Source organism: Pinus tabuliformis, chromosome 1_1, assembly GCF_031772625.1.
Source record: "Pinus tabuliformis cultivar Carrire ecotype Pingquan chromosome 1_1, CPIR1, whole genome shotgun sequence".
NCBI lineage: Eukaryota > Viridiplantae > Streptophyta > Pinopsida > Pinales > Pinaceae > Pinus > Pinus tabuliformis.
In genome coordinates, this window is record NC_142297.1 from 492713967 (window position 1) to 492733027 (window position 19061).

At 39.5% G+C, this 19061-nt stretch overlaps 1 protein-coding gene across 3 annotated transcripts in view; it reads left to right on the forward strand.

Annotated features, from left to right (window-relative positions):
- Positions 1-19061, forward strand: part of LOC149213932 (medium-chain fatty acid ethyl ester synthase/esterase 2-like) — a 424233-nt gene that overhangs the window by 235485 nt on the left and 169687 nt on the right. For 2 of the 3 annotated variants that reach the window (XM_089392144.1, XM_089392146.1), the window contains 2 exons: positions 14309-14472; positions 15119-15203. In XM_089392144.1, the coding sequence (XP_089248270.1) occupies positions 14309-14472; positions 15119-15203 (249 nt within the window). The remainder of the gene's footprint in view (positions 1-14308; positions 14473-15118; positions 15204-19061) is intronic. The other variant, XM_089392145.1, reaches the window with a different exon arrangement.

Sequence of the window (19061 nt, forward strand, 5' to 3'; positions counted from 1 at the left end):
CGTAGATGATGAAACTAAACTACGTGTGGGAGGCCTTTACTTGGACTAAGAGAGATGGCAATGGTGGCAGTAGCATTAGAAATGCTATCCAGGGAAAATTACTTGGCAGGCGTTTGCAAAATCCATTTGTGACCAATTTGACTGCGAATCTAATTTTTTGGGTCGTCTTACTGAGGTCCAACAGACAGGAACAATAAATGACTATATTAAAGGCTTTGGGACATTGGCCATCCGCACAGTAGCTCTGGGAGATGAATTCTACTCGGAATGTTTTATAAGTGGTCTCAAAGAAGCCATCCAAGCCCAAGTCCGGATGCCCCACCCATCCACATGGATGGAAGCTTGCACAAAGGCTATTGAAGTGGAACGTGCTTTAGCTGCCTAGTCGCCTTGTCCAAATTTCATGGCCAAGGGACGCCCCTCCCAGGCTTAGGGCACTAACCAAACACTTAAGGTTCAAAGGGGGTCGCCCGTAGAAATGGCTGAAAGAAGAAAGCAAGGATTTTGTTACTATTGTGATGACAAATACTCCCCGAGGCATAAATGCAAGGAACCCAAATTCTTTCAAATTGATGTTACTGGTCATAGCTCATCTGAGGAAGCCCCACCCTTTGAGGGACCAGAGGAGGAAGATGAGGACAACCAGCAAGACAATGAGCTCCTAGCTACGTCAGAAGAACAAGTTATCTTGCTCCATGCTTTGGTAGGCATTTCTGCTCCACAAACTCTCAAAATCAAAGGTTTTATTAAACATTACCTTGTAGTAGTATTGATTGATAGTGGCAGCACACATAACTTTATCCATCATAGAGTCGCCGAAGCCGTTCATTGTTTTGTCAAAGCAGTCTCTAATTTCCAGGTCCAGATTGCTGATGGGGGGATAATGAAATGTGAAGGCCGCTGTGAAAATATCAAACTTCAGATGGGAGATTACCACCTAAAGACCCACATGTTTGCCATCAACATGGGTGGTTGTGACATTGTCTTGGGTGCTGAATGGCTCCGCACACTAGGCCCAATCACAATGGATTTCCAGGAGTTATATATGAGCTTTAAGCAGAATGACCACATGCATACCCTCCGTGGACTCCAGGTAGGTGCTTCTTCTATCATCAGCTCGCATCGAATGGAAAAGTTGTGGAAAAAGGGTCATCATGGAGTTATTGCCCAATTTAATGCCATCCAGGCCATCAAGCCCACTACTCTTCATATTCATCCTAAGATGCAACAGGTCTTAAACCGCCACCCAGGTCTTAAACCGCCACCCACAGGTCTTTGAGAAACCTAACGAGCTTCCACCCTCTAGAGGGGAACATGATCATAACATCACTTTGGTTCTAGGGGCACAACCACCGAATGTGCACCCATATAGATATCCTTTTGCCCAAAAGAATGAAATTGAAAAATTCATCAAGGAACTCCTGGACGTCGGTGTCATTCGTCTTAGCATCACTCCTTATTTGTCACCTATGGTCATGGTGCTCAAGAAAGATGGGGAATGGCGCATGTGTCCACACTTCAGGTCCCTCAATAAGCTCACCGTCAAAGATAATTTCCTATACCGGTTGTTGATGATTTGCTGAATGAACTAAATGGTGCTCAATTCTTTACTAAACTAGATCTTCGCTCGGCTTATCACCAAATACGCATGAAAGAATTAGACATTCCCAAGACTGCTTTCCAAACTCATGAAGGACATTATGAATTCCTGGTCATGCCATTTGGTCTCTGTAATGCCCCATCCACTTGTCAGAGACTCATGAATCACCTGCTCAAACCATATCTTAGAAAATTTGTGTTTGCTTTCTTTGATGACATTCTCGTCTACAACCTCACCTGGAAAAAACATCTTCAACATGTAGACCTACACTTGCAACTGCTCCGGAAGCATAAATTATTTGTCAAATTGTCCAAATGCTCTTTTGGCATGGAAGAAGTCAAGTATTTGGGCCAGATTGTGGGGCGTGAAGGTGTGAGGGTGGATCCCAAAAAGATCCAGGCAATGCAAGATTGGCCCCAACCAAAGAACTTGAAGAGTTTGAGAGGATTCTTGGGCCTCACAGGCTACTATCGCAAATTTTTCCGCAATTATGGTCGCATTGCTAGACCCCTCACTCACCTTCTTAAGAAAAATTCATTCCTCTAGACTGATGAAGCACAACAGGCGTTTATGGCTCTCAAACAGGCCATGTGTTCCACTCCCGTATTGGCACTACCTGACTTCACCAAATCTTTTGTGATTGAATGTGATGCTTCAGGTATGGGTATTGGGGCTATCTTAATGCAGGAAGGTTGACCCTTGGCTTTCACCAGCCAACAACTAAGTGGGAAACATCTGGGACAATCTACCTATGAGAAGGTGATGATGGCCATCTTACATGCAGTAGATACCTAGCGACCATACTTTTTGGGGCGGTGTTTCCAAATCTACACAGGCCATCAAAGCCTCAAATATTTTTTGGAGCAACGTCTATCCTCGCCACAACAAAATAAATGGCTGGCCAAAATGCTGGGATATGATTATGAGATAATTTACAAGAAAGCACGCGAAAATGTAGTAGCGGATGCTTTGTTACACCAATTTGAGGATGACAATACCCTGCTAGCAATCTCTCTTCCCATTCCAGATTGGATTGAAGAAGCCTGCAAGGAATGGTTTTCACATCCTTCTCTCCACCAACTCATTAATAACTTGCGAGCATATCCTAATTCCACAGTGGGCTACTCTTGGAAGGATGAGATTCTTCACTACAAGGATAGAGTAGTGATATCACCGACATCCACCCTCAAAATGCACATTTTGGTAGAGTTGCACTCATCTCCCACTACAGGCCATGCAGGCTTTCAGAAGACTTATGCTCGCACTCGTCGTTCCTTCTTTTGGACAGGCATGAAAACTAACATTCTTACTTTTGTAGCTGAATGTGATGTGTGTCAACACCACAAAGGAGAAATAGTCAAGTCCCCAGGCACCTTACAACCATTGCCCATCCCTGCCTCAATCTGGACGGATGTTTTTATGGATTTCATTATTGGTCTTCCGAAGTCAGGCAACAAGTCAGTCATCATGGTGGTTGTGGACAAACTTTCTAAGTATGCTCATTTTTGCACCCTACCCCACCCATTTACCCCCACTTTGGTGGCTCAACCTTTCATGGGCCAGATCTCCAAACTGCCTGGCATGCCCACTTCAATTGTATCTGATCATGACCCGATCTTCACCAGTGACTTTTGGCAAGAACTTTTCAAGCTACAAGGAACCCAAATCCAACTAAGTACTTCCTATAATCCCCAAACTGATGGTCAAATTAAAGCAGTCAACAAATGTTTGGAGACCTAACTCAGGTGCTTCACTTCAGAAAAGCAACATCAATGGGTATAGTGGTTACATCTAGCTGAATGGTGGTATAATACTAACTATCATGCTGCCACCAAAATGACTCCATATGAAGCAGTGTATGGTCAACTCCCCCTTCACCTACTTCTTATATCCTTGGATGCTCTAAGGTGCAAGCAGTGGATTAACTCCTACAGAACCGTGCAACCATGCTAGCCCGTCTCAAAGATAATCTCCATCAAGCTCAGAATCGCATGAAGCAACAGGCAGACCAACGTCGTTCAGAGTGCACATTTCAAGAAGGGGATCATATATTCTTGAGGCTGCAACCATACAAGCAAACATCACTCAAAGACAAGGGCTGTCAGAAATTATCTCCAAATTTCTACGGACCTTATCAAATACTTTAGCGCATTGGAGAAGAAGTAGCCTACAAGCTAGCTTTGCCCGCAATTACAAGAATCCATCCCGTTTTCCATGTATCATGCCTCAAGAAAGTGGTGGGGAACAATTGCAGAATTCAAACCAGTTTACCTGAATTGGACGAAGAAGGTTCACTCTGGCTCCAACCTGAATAGGTTCTTGACACGCGAGAACGACATTTGCACGACCGCACGATCAAGGAAGTCCTCGTCAAGTGGAAAGACACCTCTCCAGAAGATGCGATCTAGGAACCAACCGCTATTCGTCAACAGTTTCCGCAGCTTCAGCCTTGAGGACAACGCTGTTTTTATGGTGGAGGGCATGTTAGGGTCCAACCCTAATCCCCTTATTTATGTAATAGGGTTGAGTCATAGTTATAGTTAGTTAAAGAGTCAAGAAGGCCTATATTAATAATTGTAAGTGGTCGACCCGCACTAAAAGAAAGGGACCACAGTTAGTTGCAAATGGGCCATGGTATTAGATAGATGGTATTAAGAGAACCATGGTACTGACCCATGGTATTGCATGTATGAATCCTATATAAAGGATAGAGACTGCTCATTGAGGAGCATCATGTTTTATTTTGTAATCAAGCTCTGCTCTACTGGAGGTTGCCCCCTCGAAGAAGCAAGTGAACATTGCTTTCATCTCTGAATAATAAAATAGTTGTTGTTATTTCTCGTTTTGTTTTGTGTTTTCGGTTGTATTTCTTTGTATATTTGGTATTCTGGCTTTTTCTCATAGGTCAAGAGCATAATATGTTCAACCTTGTTTCTTTCTGCCTCTTCCTTCTTTTTGTCTCTTTCATCAATTGCTTCAAGAGCTTTTTGTATAAACTTCGCACTAGAAACCGTACAAAGCCCAACATCATGGCCAGGGAGTCTAACCAGATGGTATTTCAATCGCGTAACCCCTCCTGTCATCTTGGTCCCACACAATTTGCATGATAGATATGCTTGATTTGCTCCACCATCAAGTTCCCTTACTCCCAAAATGGGACAAAGGTTTTTGGCATATTTGTAGTGAACTAATTCAAACCTAGGGCACCAAAAAAACAAAAAATTGGCATTAAACACCCATACAAAAAAAAAGAAGTAATAACCACCTCATTTTAAAAAATTTTTTTTTTTACTACATTATTTGCAATGTGAATGAAAAATGGCAATAAGAGGGTGCATAAGAAAGTTAAAATAAAATGAAACTTGCTATCCAAATATGGAGAAAATCCTTGCATTGGCTCATGGGCATGAAAATCATAGCAAATGGCAAAAAAAGAAGCAAAATGTTGGTAGGCAAAGAGGCAAGCAAGCATAACCTTAAATCTATGAAAAAAGTCATTAACATAGGGGTTTTTAATAGCATACCTGTTAATGGGAGAAATGAAGTTTTTCTCACTGTTCTTTAATCTTTGATCCACAAAAAATTCTTAGTTGGTGGTGATAATGGCTGTTTGATCCTCAATCCCTCCTTGACAACCACCACAAAGCTCTTCCCCTTCCTTCTCGAAAACTCAGTAACCAAAATGAGCAAATGAAATGACCAAATTGCATTTTCTAGCTGCGAGCAACTTGCTTGACGATTTTTTGATTTTGCTGAAATATCGACAATATTTTCGAAATATCACGATATTTTTAGGGAAGAAAATATTGCGATATTTCCTTGGCGATATTTCAGCTTGCTGAAAATATTGCGTTATTTTCAAATATCGCTGATATTTCAACGATATTATTAACACTGGCCACAACAACACTCAAACGACATTAAGGAATTACTTCGTAAGCATCAAAATGTATTTATTGACATTCCTCTAAGTAGACCACTAGACAGAGGTTTTGAGTATGTCATAGAGCTTGAGGAAAGTGTGCAGGTAGTGATAACCAGTTCTTGTCGACATCCCAAGGTTTATAAAGATGAGATATAGAAGGCCATAAAGGAGCTGTTGAGGTTGGGTCATATCCGATCGAACTCTAGTCCGTTCGCTTCTTCGGTTTGATGGCTAAGAAGAAGGATGACACCTTGCGGATGTGTATAGGCTACTAGGCTCTCAACAAGAGAACAACTAAGCGCTGTTATCCTATTCGCAAGATCAATGAGCTGATGGATGAGTTGAAAGGGGCCACATATTTTTTCAATGTTGATCTTTGTTCTGGCTATCATCACATTCGGGTTTGGGAGCAAGACATCTCGAAGATAACTTTTGGGTGCCACTATGGGCACTATGAGTTTTTGATTATGCCATTTGGGCTAACCAACGCTCCCACAATTTTCCAATCCTGTATGAACCATTTGTTCAATAAATAGTTGCGGATGTACTTGCTGGTCTTCTTCGATGACATATTGGTCTACAACAAGACATGGGAAGACCTCTTAGGGCACTTCGATGAGGTGCTGGGAATTCTAGAGGAGGAGTTATATGCAAAGGAGTCCAAGTGTGAATTTGGCATGACAAAGATACTCTATCTCGAGCATGTGATTGGTCATGATGTGGTACAGGTGCATTAGGAGAAAATGCGTGCAACCATTCAGTGGCCCATCCCAAAGTATGTCACAAAACTGAAGAGCTTCCTTGGTCTTTGCACTTACTACAGGAAATTTGTTAAGGGGTTTTCGCAGTTAATAACTCCTCTTACAGACCTCACTAAGAAGGGAGCCTTCAGTTGGTCAGAGAAAGCACAAGAAACATTCGAGAGGATGAAGGAGGTGATGAGCACATGCCACGTGCTTTCTTTACCAGATTTCACCCGACCATTTGTGCTGGAATGCGACGCTTCGAGGACAGGAACAAGAGCAATTCTCATGCAGAATCAACACACCATAGCGTTCGAAAGTCACAAGCTCAAAGATTATGAGTTGCACTATTCAATCTATGACAAGGAGATGTTGGCCATAATGCATGCATTGGCCAATTTCTGGCAGTATGTGGTGGGAAACTGATTTAAAGTAAAAACATACTATAACAACCTGAGGTTCCTCATGGAGCAAAAAGAACTAAGTGAGAGGCAACAAAAGTGGATAAGAAATTTGTAGGCCTATGACTTTGAGATAGAGTACATCAAGGTCAAGGACAAAATAGTGGCTGATGCTCTATCGAGGATGCCTCCCACTTTCTCACTCATAGAGATGACAAAAGATTGGAAGTCACTGTCGCTGGTGGAGTATTCGAAGAATAAATTTGCTCATGAGATTCTAGAGGGGTTGGTCCATGACGACAGGTACTGGTTATGAATGACATTATTTACTATAAGGACCAGATTTATCTTGTGTTAGAATCAAAACTCAAAGAGAGAATTATGCAAACAACTCACAACTCACCCTTAGTAGGACATCTAGGATATTGAAAGACCTACAGGAAGATTAGTGAGAGGTTTACTCAAAAAGAGCTCAAAATGAATGTGTTGAGATTTATGAGGGAGTGCAACACTTGCTAACAAAACAAAACAAATCACACTCATCTAGTAGGGTTGCTACAACACCTCCCCATACCCGGGTAGAAGTGGGAGAGTATTTCCATGGTATTTATCATTGGCTTACTTCCGGCGCGGGGAAAAGATTGCATATATGTTGCAATAGACTGGCAAAATATTCAGCTTCGTAGGTGGCCGAACTATTTTTCAAGGAGGTCTTCAGATTGCATGGGTTACCAAAGACCATTGTCAATGATATAGATAACAGATTCAGTCTGAATAACATAGTAGATGATGAAACTAAACTACGTGTGGGAGGCCTTTACTTGGACAAAGAGAGATGGCAATGGTGGCAGTGGCATCAGAAATGCTATCTGGGGAAAATTACTTGGTAGGCATTCGAAAAATCCATTTGTGACCGCTTTGACCGCGAATTTGATTTTTTGGGTCATCTTACTAAGGTCCAACAGGCAGGCACAATAAATGATGATATTACAGCCTTTGGGACATTGGCCATCCGCACAACAGCTCTGGGAGATGAATTCTACTCGGAATGTTTTATAAGTGGTCTCAATGAAGCCATCCAAACCCACGTTCGGATGCCCCACCCATCCACATGGATGGAAGCTTGCACAAAGGCTATCGAAGTGGAACGTGCTTTAGCTGCCAGTCGCCTTGTCCAAATTTCATAGCCAAGGAATGCCCCTCCCAAGCTCAGGGCACTACCCAAACACTTAAGGTTCAAAAGGTGTCCCTCGCAGAAATGGCTGAAACAAGAAAGCAAGGATTGTGTTACTATTGTGATGACAAATACCCCTCGAGGCATAAATGTAAGGAACCCAAATTCTTTCAAATTGATGTTACTGGTCACAACTCATCTGAGGAAGCCCCACCCTTTGAGGGACTAGAGGAGGAAGATGAGGACAACCAGTAAGACAATGAGCTCCTAGCTACGTCAGAAGAACAAGTTATCTTGCTCCATGCTTTGGTAGGCATTTCTGCTCCCCAAACTCTCAAAATCAGAGGTTTTATTAAACATTGCCCTGTAGTAGTATTGATTGATAGTGACAACACACATAACTTTATCCATCAGAGAGTCGCCAAAGCCGTTCATTGTTTTGTCAGAGTAGCCTCTAATTTCCAGGTCCAGATTGCTGATGAGGGGATAATGAAATGTGAAGGCTGTTGTGAAAATATCAAACTTCGGATGGGAGATTACCACCTAAAGACCCACATGTTTGCCATCAACATGGGTGGTTGTGACATTGTCTTGGGTGCTAAATGGCTCCGCACACTAGGCCCAATCACAATGGATTTCCAGGAGTTATATATGGGCTTTAAGCAGAATGACCACATGCATACCCTCCGTGGACTCCAGGCAGGTGCTCCTTCTATTATCAGCTCGCATTGAATGGAAAGGTTGTTGAAAAAGGGTCATCATGGAGTTATTGCCCAATTTAATGCCATCCAGGCCATCGAGCCCACTACTCTTCATATTGATCCTGAGATGCAACAGGTCTTAAACCGCCACCCACAGGTCTTTGAGAAACCTAACGAGCTTCCACCCTCTAGAGGGGAACATGATCATAACATCACTTTGGTTCTAGGGGCACAACCACTGAATGTGCACCCATATAGATATCCTTTTGCCCAAAAGAATGAAATTGAAAAATTCATCAAGGAACTCCTGGACGTCGGTGTCATTCGTCTTAGCATCACTCCTTATTTGTCACCTGTGGTCATGGTGCTCAAGAAAGATGGGGAATGGCGCATGTGTCTAGACTTCATGGCCCTCAATAAGCTCACAGTCAAAGATAATTTCCTATACCGGTTGTTGATGATTTGCTGGATGAACTAAATGGTGCTCAATTCTTTACTAAACTAGATCTTCGCTCGGCTTATCACCAAATATGCATGAAAGAATTAGACATTCCCAAGACTGCTTTCCAAACTCATGAAGGACATTATGAATTCCTGGTCATGCCATTTGGTCTCTGTAATGCTCCATCCACTTGTCAGAGACTCATGAATCACCTGCTCAAACCATATCTCAGAAAATTTGTCCTCGTTTTCTTTGATGACATTCTCATCTACAGCCTTGCCTGGAAAAAACATCGTCAACATGTAGACCTGCACTTGCAACTGCTCCGAAAGCATAACTTATTTGTCAAATTGTTCAAATGCTCTTTTGGCATGGAAGAAGTTGAGTATTTGGGCCACATTGTGGGGCATGAAGGTGTGAGGGTGGATCCCAAAAAGATCCAGGCAATGCAGGATTGGCCCCAACCAAAGACCTTGAAGAGTTTGAGAGGATTCTTGGGTCTCACAAGCTACTATCACAAATTTTTCTGCAATTATGGTCGCATTGCTAGACCCCTCACTCACCTTCTCAAGAAAAATTCAATTAGCACGCTATATTTTGGGATTTTATCATATTTTTTATTTTTTTTCAAATTTTCCTTTCTTTCTATTTTTTCTATTTTGCCTTTTCTCATCCTTTCTTTTATACATTTTTTTTATATCCCTTTTTCTTTTATTTGCACATTTTTTTTTAAATAAAAACATCTAACTTATCAAAACAATCTATGTTACAACAAAACCGAAAATTGAAATTAGTTAAGTTAAAAAAAATATTTATATTAACTTAACATTATGATATTCATTGAAGTTCCAATTTTTTTCATATATGTACATATTTTAGTTAAAATTTTATATTTATATATTTTAGTTTAAACTTTATTTTATGCGACAATCTATAAGACTATAAACTTTAGTTTTATTGAAGTATATAATTTAAATTATATAAAATAATTGATAGATATACAAATTTATATAAAAGTTATATATCTAAAAAGTTTCATATATTTAATTTTTTTTTTTAAATTATAAAAAATATATTTATATTGTTTTGTGTATCATTTTTATGTTGTATTTAGATCTTGCATTTTCAAAAATATGATGGATCCTTTTCCGATTTCAAATCCTAGTGACTTAACTTTTCCTATATATATTGTAATCATATAAACTCGAGCTTGACCTAAAGTTGAGCCAGGCTTCTATTTCCCAACTACACCATCTACAATGGAGCAAGCCTTATTTGGTGGTGAATTTATTATATTAAAGTCACATCATACTAGCTAGTTAGCCTCTAGTAATTCATTGGCCATCCAATGCTAAAGCGTGGTTCTCTCATTGTGTCATTGGAGGCATATAATTTTCCACCTCTAACATATGACCATCTAGGTTTAATAGTCTCTATATAAGCCTCTCTGTCTAAGCCCTATTCTTAGGTGTCTAACCCGCAAACTGAAAAGCATGTAACATGCCAAGGAGAAATTTGAAATAGAAAGAAAAGAAAGAAAGTTATTTTAATGTCCACGAGGCTAAAGATGACCTATGGGACAGATTGCTTTTTCATCTGGTTGATGTATTTGGCCCTTTTCCTGTGAAGCCTCACAATAAACACTCCCAACGTCTCGACAAACCCCTTGCTAAATAGATTATCCAAAGAGCTAGCTGCCAAAATATCTGCTTAACTTTCCTAGTTGTCTTGGAAGGCCTCACATTCTAAAATGAAGTGCTTTTCTGGTTTCACTTTTCCGGAATAACAAAAAATACATACTCTTTCCTCCCACACTTCTTTTGGCCTTTTCCAGCGCCCTGTTTCACAACGAAGTTGATGAGAATTAGTCCTTAACTGAGCAATAAGAATTTTGGCTCTCCAAGAAATATTGGCCTCTATGTACGCTTTTTGTTGATGATTATGAGTGGGATTAAACACTTCAATATAGTATTTTTTTTTTCTCCCTAGCTCCTTATCCCAAGTACGCTTGTGGAACTTATCCATAACAAAAGATTTTATCTCTTCACTGCTTATGGGACACGTGTTCAAGCAAATACCCCATTTACTAAACCATTTGTTATTTCGCTGCATCCAAGTCTTCTTTCTTTTGCACAATATGTCATTAAAGGCAACCTTAGGCCATCTACCCTCTTCCATTTGCTCTATTTTTTTTAGATTCCTTATGACTCGCGCCATAACAATTTCTTCAATAGGAGCAACCCCTGTTTCACTTAACAAGATAGCATAAGGAACTGCACTTTTAATTTTGAATTTGTTTGTAATCAAACACCTCTGAATTTTCTCAATTTGTTTTCACTGCATGTCAGATGTACTATTGGCCCACAGTTCACAACCATAGAGAATCATCAGAATCACTAGAAGCCCAAAAAGAGTTTGAGTGGTTTCTCAGTCCCATAACTCTCCCTCTCTACACCTATTTTGAAAAGCATAAAATGCTTTCCAACACCCCAAAGTTCTTTTCTTTCTACAGCGATTCCTGCTTAGATTTTTGTTGAAGTCACTTCCAAGGTATCATTAATCCGCAACTTCTTCCAAAATGCTGCCTTCAAAGTAGAACTTACGATGGTTATGTTTTCTTGTTTAGAGAAAGCCACTACTTTTGTTTTGCTAATATTGACTTGCGGATATCCCCACCCTTCTACAAAAATGTTCAAGGGATAGTAAGTGCTCTTGCAAACCAAGGGTATATTTAGCAATCAGAATAAGGTCATCTGCATACAAAAAAAGCCTTATAACAAACTTTCCCAAATGGATACCATCACTCCCTTGCGAATTTAACCACTCCTCAAGCTTGTTGATATATAAACCAAAAAGGGTAGTAGACAATGGGCAACCTTGCTTGACCCCGATATCGCTTCTAAAACTTTCAGAAATGCCTGCTGAAGTTCTAATTTTGTCTTTGACCTTTTCATACAACCTATGCACAATTTCTCTCAAATGTTTAGGAACCCCAAGTTCCTCCATTCTGTGCCAAAGCTTATCCCTAGGAACTGTGTCAAATGCTTTTCTGAAATCAACAAAACAACAAAAAAGTTCTTCCTTTTTCTCTCAAATTTTTTCAATGATGTGCCTTAAAGTTATACAATGATCAACTGTGGAATGTTTAGATATGAAATTTGCTTTGATGTCTACTAAATACCAATATAGATCAAAGGGACTTATTACTACAAACAACAATTAAACCCAAGCAAAAGAGGGGTGCAAAAAGCACCCCTACATGAATTGAAATTGAATACTGAATGCCGTCTGAAATAAAATGGCATACAAGTTGGTGATTCCCAAGAAGGAAAACATTAGAAAGTGAAGAATCAAATGATGAAACATAGTTTGACCTAAGATGCAATTGGTGCAAGTGGGGGAGGGAGTTAGCCATATTCATCGTCCGCACACATAGTGCAGGTGTCAACACCAAGTTGCTGGCAGCTGCTGATTAATGTCATTTGGAGAGTGTTTTGGAGAGAGAAGAATGGTTGTACATCCTTACAGTCCTCACATGATGTCGTAAAAACTTGGCATCCACCAATATTAAATTTGTAGTCTTCAACAAATACCCTGTAATATCTGCTTCTTGCAAACAGAGTAAATCTACATACTGAGTTGATAGAGGGATCATTTGAACTGCACCTTTTTGAGGACCCCAATTCTCTATTATAAAATCTTTATATGGGCTGAGAAATATAAGGTTCCTTGCAACCTATGCTAGTATCCTCTCCCTTCATATCTTTCACTGCCTCATAGGCATTGGAGACTACAGTCAAAGACGGCATAAAGCAATCATTCCATGTTCCAGGCTTTCTAGCTGGTGGTTCGCCTGCCTAACCAGGGGTACCTCTCTACAAGTGCAGATGAAATGGTGGTGGTCAAGCCTGCCTGTTATTGTTGGGTGGGTGTCGGATTCCCTGTATGCTAGCACTAGCACCCTTCGGTGATATATGCGATGCCTACATGTAAACTTTAATTTCATGCATGCCAGGTTTAGGTTGATAGGTAGTGGTTGGTTGGGCTTGGGTGCCTGGTCTGTCGAGGAATTCTTACTCGCGACCAGTATCCAACATTCCTGGTTGGTGTCGGAGCTTGTAGAGCCTGAGGATCTTGTTGGGCTTGAGGGTTGAAGGGTTTCGGGGAATTCCTAGCCATTAATGGATAGTCCTTGATTTGATAATAAGGACTCTGATATCAGATGCAGGTATTTGAAAAATATTAATACCCTATCAGGTTATCAAAGATCTTCTTCCGAACATGTATAGCTCCAAATTTCTTAAGTGCTTAGAAAGGTTGATCTGTACATGGATTCTACAGTTAAGGCTGGGGCTATACGTTCACTCAGGCTCATGGCAGGAGATTTTTCTTGAGAGTCGTGTAAGCAATCCAGAAACAGCCAGAATTGGGTTGGGCGGCAGGGAAACTCAATCCAAACAGCAAGAAGGCTTTTCTGAATTCTCCGCGAATAAACCCTCGACCCATTGGGAGGAGACAAGAAGTGTGTTCGTTCAAATCCATTGACCATGTTGAAGAACTTCCCTGCAACATTGACATCTGTTTGCAGAATATCTGAAACAGTTCGGAAAAAGCAACATTGGTTTTTTGAAAGATATCACTAGAAAATGATCAGATTCAGCATTAGAAATGTTAGCTTGTGTTTAACTTGGGGACAAACTTTCTCACCTTGTTTTTGGGGTGTCATTCTCCTCAGTGACAGATGCAGAAATCATATTTTCTTGAATTTGTGCCATTTTTAGGCTTTGGCCTGTCTGGCAGGAAAGGCTGAAATGCCAGGAGAGTCATTAACTATAGGTAAGATCTAAAGTGTATTTGAAGGCATAGGTGAGTTATTGGTAATTTGGTGCTAATGGTAACATGTAGGACAATTCATTTCCCCAAATCCAAAAGCTTCTGGTCATTGGTTTTCCATACGTCACATTGCAGTGAAAAGATACTGATTTCATGTATTTTCAAAAGACTAGTTGCAAACATAGCTAAAGATTTTTGAGGACCAAGGCATTTTCTAGTGGGGGCAAGTTTTTGGTAAAATAATGGAGTCGGTGGATGTTTTAATCCTTGCTCATACGTATTTCAAGTTGTTTCTTATTACGTTTGTTTGAATAACAAGTCAAAGAAGGTTTCATTGCATGGTAGTTTTCTATTTCAACTGGTTTTGTTTTGATATATTTATTTTGAGTTTGTAACCCCAACACCAATAGAATTGGCTTTACTACAACTTTCTAAATGTTTTGTTTGACTTGTTTCCTTATTTTCTTTGTTATTTATTCATTTTGGCAGTCAGATCGCTTTTACAATGCTGGGTGGACAGAAGATCTGCGGAACATTATTGCTTATGTGCATCATGAGCATCCTAAAGCGCCTTTGCTAGCAGTTGGGACAAGTATCGGTGCAAATATACTGGTATTGCTGTCTCTGTTATCAACCTTGCCAACTTTAGCCATGTATGTGATATGATATGGGTAAATGTGGACAATTACCAGCTAGAAATCTCCTGGAATATGTAAATTTGGTCTTGAACTTAATTCAGTTGTCCGAGTAATGTTTACCTTAACAATTGTCATCCCTCAAAATTGCAATATGGTTGGTCTAACCATGATTTCCTAGACATGATTTAATTGGCATGGGAATAAGATCTTTCATTTCATTTTTTAAATCTGCTCTCCCGATGCCTTTAAAGAGTGCTTTTGCAGCATCAAATATTTTTCTAAGTTGTAGAAAAATCTCTCCACAATTCTTTCAATGTTTTAACTTTTTTCATATGTGAGAGACAACAGTGTTTAGAGTAAGAAAGGAAGTTATGGCTTTAGTTAGAATTGACATTTTTTCAAAAGGATGTATACTCTCTTGACATTAGGGCTAACACTCCTTGCTTACATTGGGAGGCACAGTCAGTATAATTCTCATTGATTGTACGCCTTGATGCTCTTTTTTGCATAGTAATGTAATTTAAGATGCATTTAATAAAAAGGAAAAGCAAAGACAAATGTCACTACAGACATATGTCAACATTGGTGTCAGGTTGTAATATGTTTTGACAGTTGTAAACTTTCATCTTGTATGTATCTGATTAATTAATGCTCACTTTAGTTTTCAGGTGAAATATCTTGGCGAGGAGGGAGAGAATACTCCACTAGCTGGAGGTGCAGCCATATGCTGCCCTTGGGACCTTGTGGTAAGTATAACTTCTGCTGAGCTAGTAATGGTAATTCTCCTGTCTTGAAATTAAATGCCTGATGGCAATTGTCAAGAATAGAGAATCTGAAATAACTAAATATGAATTTCTGGTGAAGTCATCAACAGTAAAGCCTTTGTAGTTTGAAATAGAAGCTTAGGAATTCATGAGTTGTGAATATATAATAAAATTTAAGATTAACAGAGTGTAGATTGCATTTTAAAATGTAGTAGGAAGTTATGCTATGTGCTAGATCAATATGGGCACAGATTTTGATTGTTACTTGAGAATCTCCCTATTTCTGTTGCCTCCTATCCTAGAAAGCAGCACATGACATTCATTTAGTCCTCATGAGCCACGGTAGATGATTTGTGCCAAGTTATATGCTTTCCATATTAGCTTGGGCGTCTGTTGTTCTTCAGCTATCAATGTTGGGTATAAGATTAAACAGAAAATAAACTCAACACATATTAAACAAGGGACACAGGGAGTTTACACTCAAGAAACCTCCAAAAGGGAGTTTCTATTAAATCAGTTGATTCCTGTGTGCATCTGTATTGTGCAAATGGCCCCTTTATTTAGTTTTAGGTGACCATAAAAAAGTCATTATGGGATATACTGTTCAACCATTTCCACAACTATTTCCAATAATCTCTCCCTGAATCTCTCAACCCATTCTATGAGATGATCGTTTTTGACTTCTCTTGTTGTACTCATCTTTGATTCATGCATAGACTTTTATGCATAGTCTACTTCATTCATTTATTACTATGTATGCATCAATACCACATGTTGGAGTTAATCTTTCATACCTCCCCTTAACGAATACTCGTGATTCTATTCTCATTTCTTTTGGTTTCCTAAATATTTGGTCCTTTTATTGGTCCTATCAACCATCCTCAATGTTCTACAATCTTCTATCTTCGTCATTCTTCATCTTCAATCTTTCTTTAGTTTTCATCTATGTTGCAGGGAATGCCTCCTTGGGCAGCTTACCAGTACTGGAAGCTCGTCTAAATGTCGAGTCACATCTAAAGTGCTGCTGGCCATACTGTATGGCAGTTTGCGATTTCGAAATGCCGTACAATACGATCATTGACCTTTCAAGGCCGTTTCAGCTGAAATCTGTGGCATTCAAGCTAGTTTAATTGGCGTTTCAGGCTTGCTCAATTGGCCCGGAAGGGTGCGGGTCCCTTGTTAAAATTGGCAACTAGGGCCAAACTCCATATGGGTCACCTTATTTATGACAGCTGATATTTTTCTTGGATTCCTCTCTCCGAGAGGTGTAGGATTGATTTAAAGATCATCCAATTCTAACATGTAAAAATGAAGATATGAATTTATTTGTATTATTGACAAATTGTCAAGGTTGGCCAGCAAACAAAACAGGGATTTTTACCCCCTGTTCATCCTCAACGTTGCATCTAAAAGGAGGAGACCTCAAGGCATTATTTCATCATCTGATCTTCACCCATCTCTCTCTCCTCACTTGATTGGGTATGCTAATCTGGGCAGCAATCTCTCACACATGCGAAGGAAGGAGGACACTTACTGTTTGGCTGTTTGGTTGTGTTGACCTGCGTTGACTGAATTTCAGAAGGCTGTCTTTTAGGCTGTGTTGACCAGCGTTGATCTCTTCTTGACTGCGGATTTGGGTGAGAACCTTCTTCTTGGCAGGCCGCAGATCTGGGCACTGAAATTGTGGTGATTTGACCTCCCATTTGACCAGCGTTGACTGCCCTAGATCTGGCCACAGTTTGACTTTTGTTGACCAGCATTTGACTGGACTTTTTTGGACTGTTTTGGACTGTTTGGGTTCGCTGTTGGAGGCCGAAGTTGACTGGGTTTGACCAAGCTATTTGAAGGAAGAACTCTGCCCTGTGTGACCAGCGTTGACTTTTCTGGTTAGGGCTTTACTGCTGCTGTCATAAATAATCACATTTGTAAATTTGTACTCTCTCTGCTGAAATATTGAAGAATATAAGAAGAATTGATCAAGGGTTTCCCCACATTGGGGTTTGTCCCTGGTTGGGGCCACATCTTGTGTCCTCTTGTCTTGGCTTGTCTTCCACTGTTTATGTTTATGTTCTATCTGCGTTTTACTATCATGCTGACGTGATTGCTAAACTGCATATTGATATTGGGCTAATAAAGAAATTGAAGTAAATTGTTCTTAAGCATATAGAACATACCAAAAATTAACATCCCTTCTATGGCATTAAACATTTATTTAAATTAGTGTCACTCTTAGGCTAATTTCATTAAAAAAATTGGAAATAGAATTCTCTAGAAAAAAATTAGATTTCTCTAGAAACCCTATCAGCCCCTTTCTTTCTATTGAAAAGCACTTCATTCACTCATTTCTCACACATTCTTTAGTAAGAGGAGATTCCTAAAGCAACATCAAGCATTTTGGACTTTTGCATCATATAATCATCTGTAAGAGTTAATATAAACTTGGGTTTCCTTCTAAAATGTCATTTATTTGTCTCATTCTTTCTTTTCTTGCACTCATTTCTCGCACATTCTTCAGCAAGAGGAGCTTCCTATGACAACATCAAGCATTTTGGATTTTGCATCATGTAATCATCTATGAGTGTTAATATGGACTTGGTTTTTAATATTTTGCCCTATGTTTCCTTTTGTTGGGGGTCACTTTTCCAGCCATACCTATTTCGTAAACTCACATTTTGGCGTTTCATGCAACTCAGGTGTTCATCTTTCTAATTTCTTTGAATTGGATGTTGTACTTGGAAATATAAACACGATGGTTTTTGAATTTCCATAGAAAGGTCACCACCCACTAGAATACATAGGTCACCAATTGCTCCGTTTGCTAGTTCTCTAGGAAACCTTTTCTTAAACATGGTTCATCAACAATTCAAGAATTAAAAACCTTCGTACTTGTACCTTTTACCTCCACTCAATCTTCATCTTGGATTTTCTTTGGCTTACTTGTGTAACCACATCTTCGACTTTTGTGGATTACACTAAACCATTACATCCTTTGGGTTTTAATTGGTTTACACTTAACCATTTCATTTCTTAAGTGATTTTGGCTTACCATGAACATATGTTGTAGAATGTGCCCCCCCCGACCCCCCGGTACTAGTCGTGTTTCCATATCAGAACTTTGCAACATGTTTCATATGTGGGAAACATGTTTCATACAAACTAAAATGTGTTTTAGCATTTGTACAACACGTTTCCAAATGAAATTTGTTGGATTTTGCCTTGATTTAAGTGTTGTGACGCACATGTTTTTGTTTTAATGCCTAATTAGAGCTCAATTATGAATTAATGAAATTTCTAGAAGCCTGTAAGACTGGAAAAATTTACTTGAAAGAGAGTTTCACTCTTAATTTGCACCAAAATGTTAGCAATTAATGGTAGTGCCACGTTTACTGAAATTTTTAACATTACCATTAATTGCTTCAAGATGTTTCAGAATGTTGCTATCCTCATCGGACTTCATATGCAGAGAGTAGAATTTCATATCCCATTCAAAATTCAATAGATTTAATGTTGGCATTATGATACAGGTATTGTCCTTGATGGCAACTCACTCTGATAAAAGATCGAAGTATAGCAGGTAAACAACAAAGAATTACAAATCAGTATTCACAGAATGAAGAAAGAGAGGTATATGCAGGTTCACCATTGACCAAGCTGCGTATACACGCAGGTTCGCTGTATACAAGTCGCGTATACGTACACACACTTTCACGGAAGGAAAAGCGTGTATACCTTGGAAAAATAAGTTTTTGGTCCGAAGTATTTGGTCCATGGTATTTTGATCCATGGTATTGGTTCAAAGTATTTGGTTTGAGGTATTGATCCTAGGTATTTGGTCCAAGG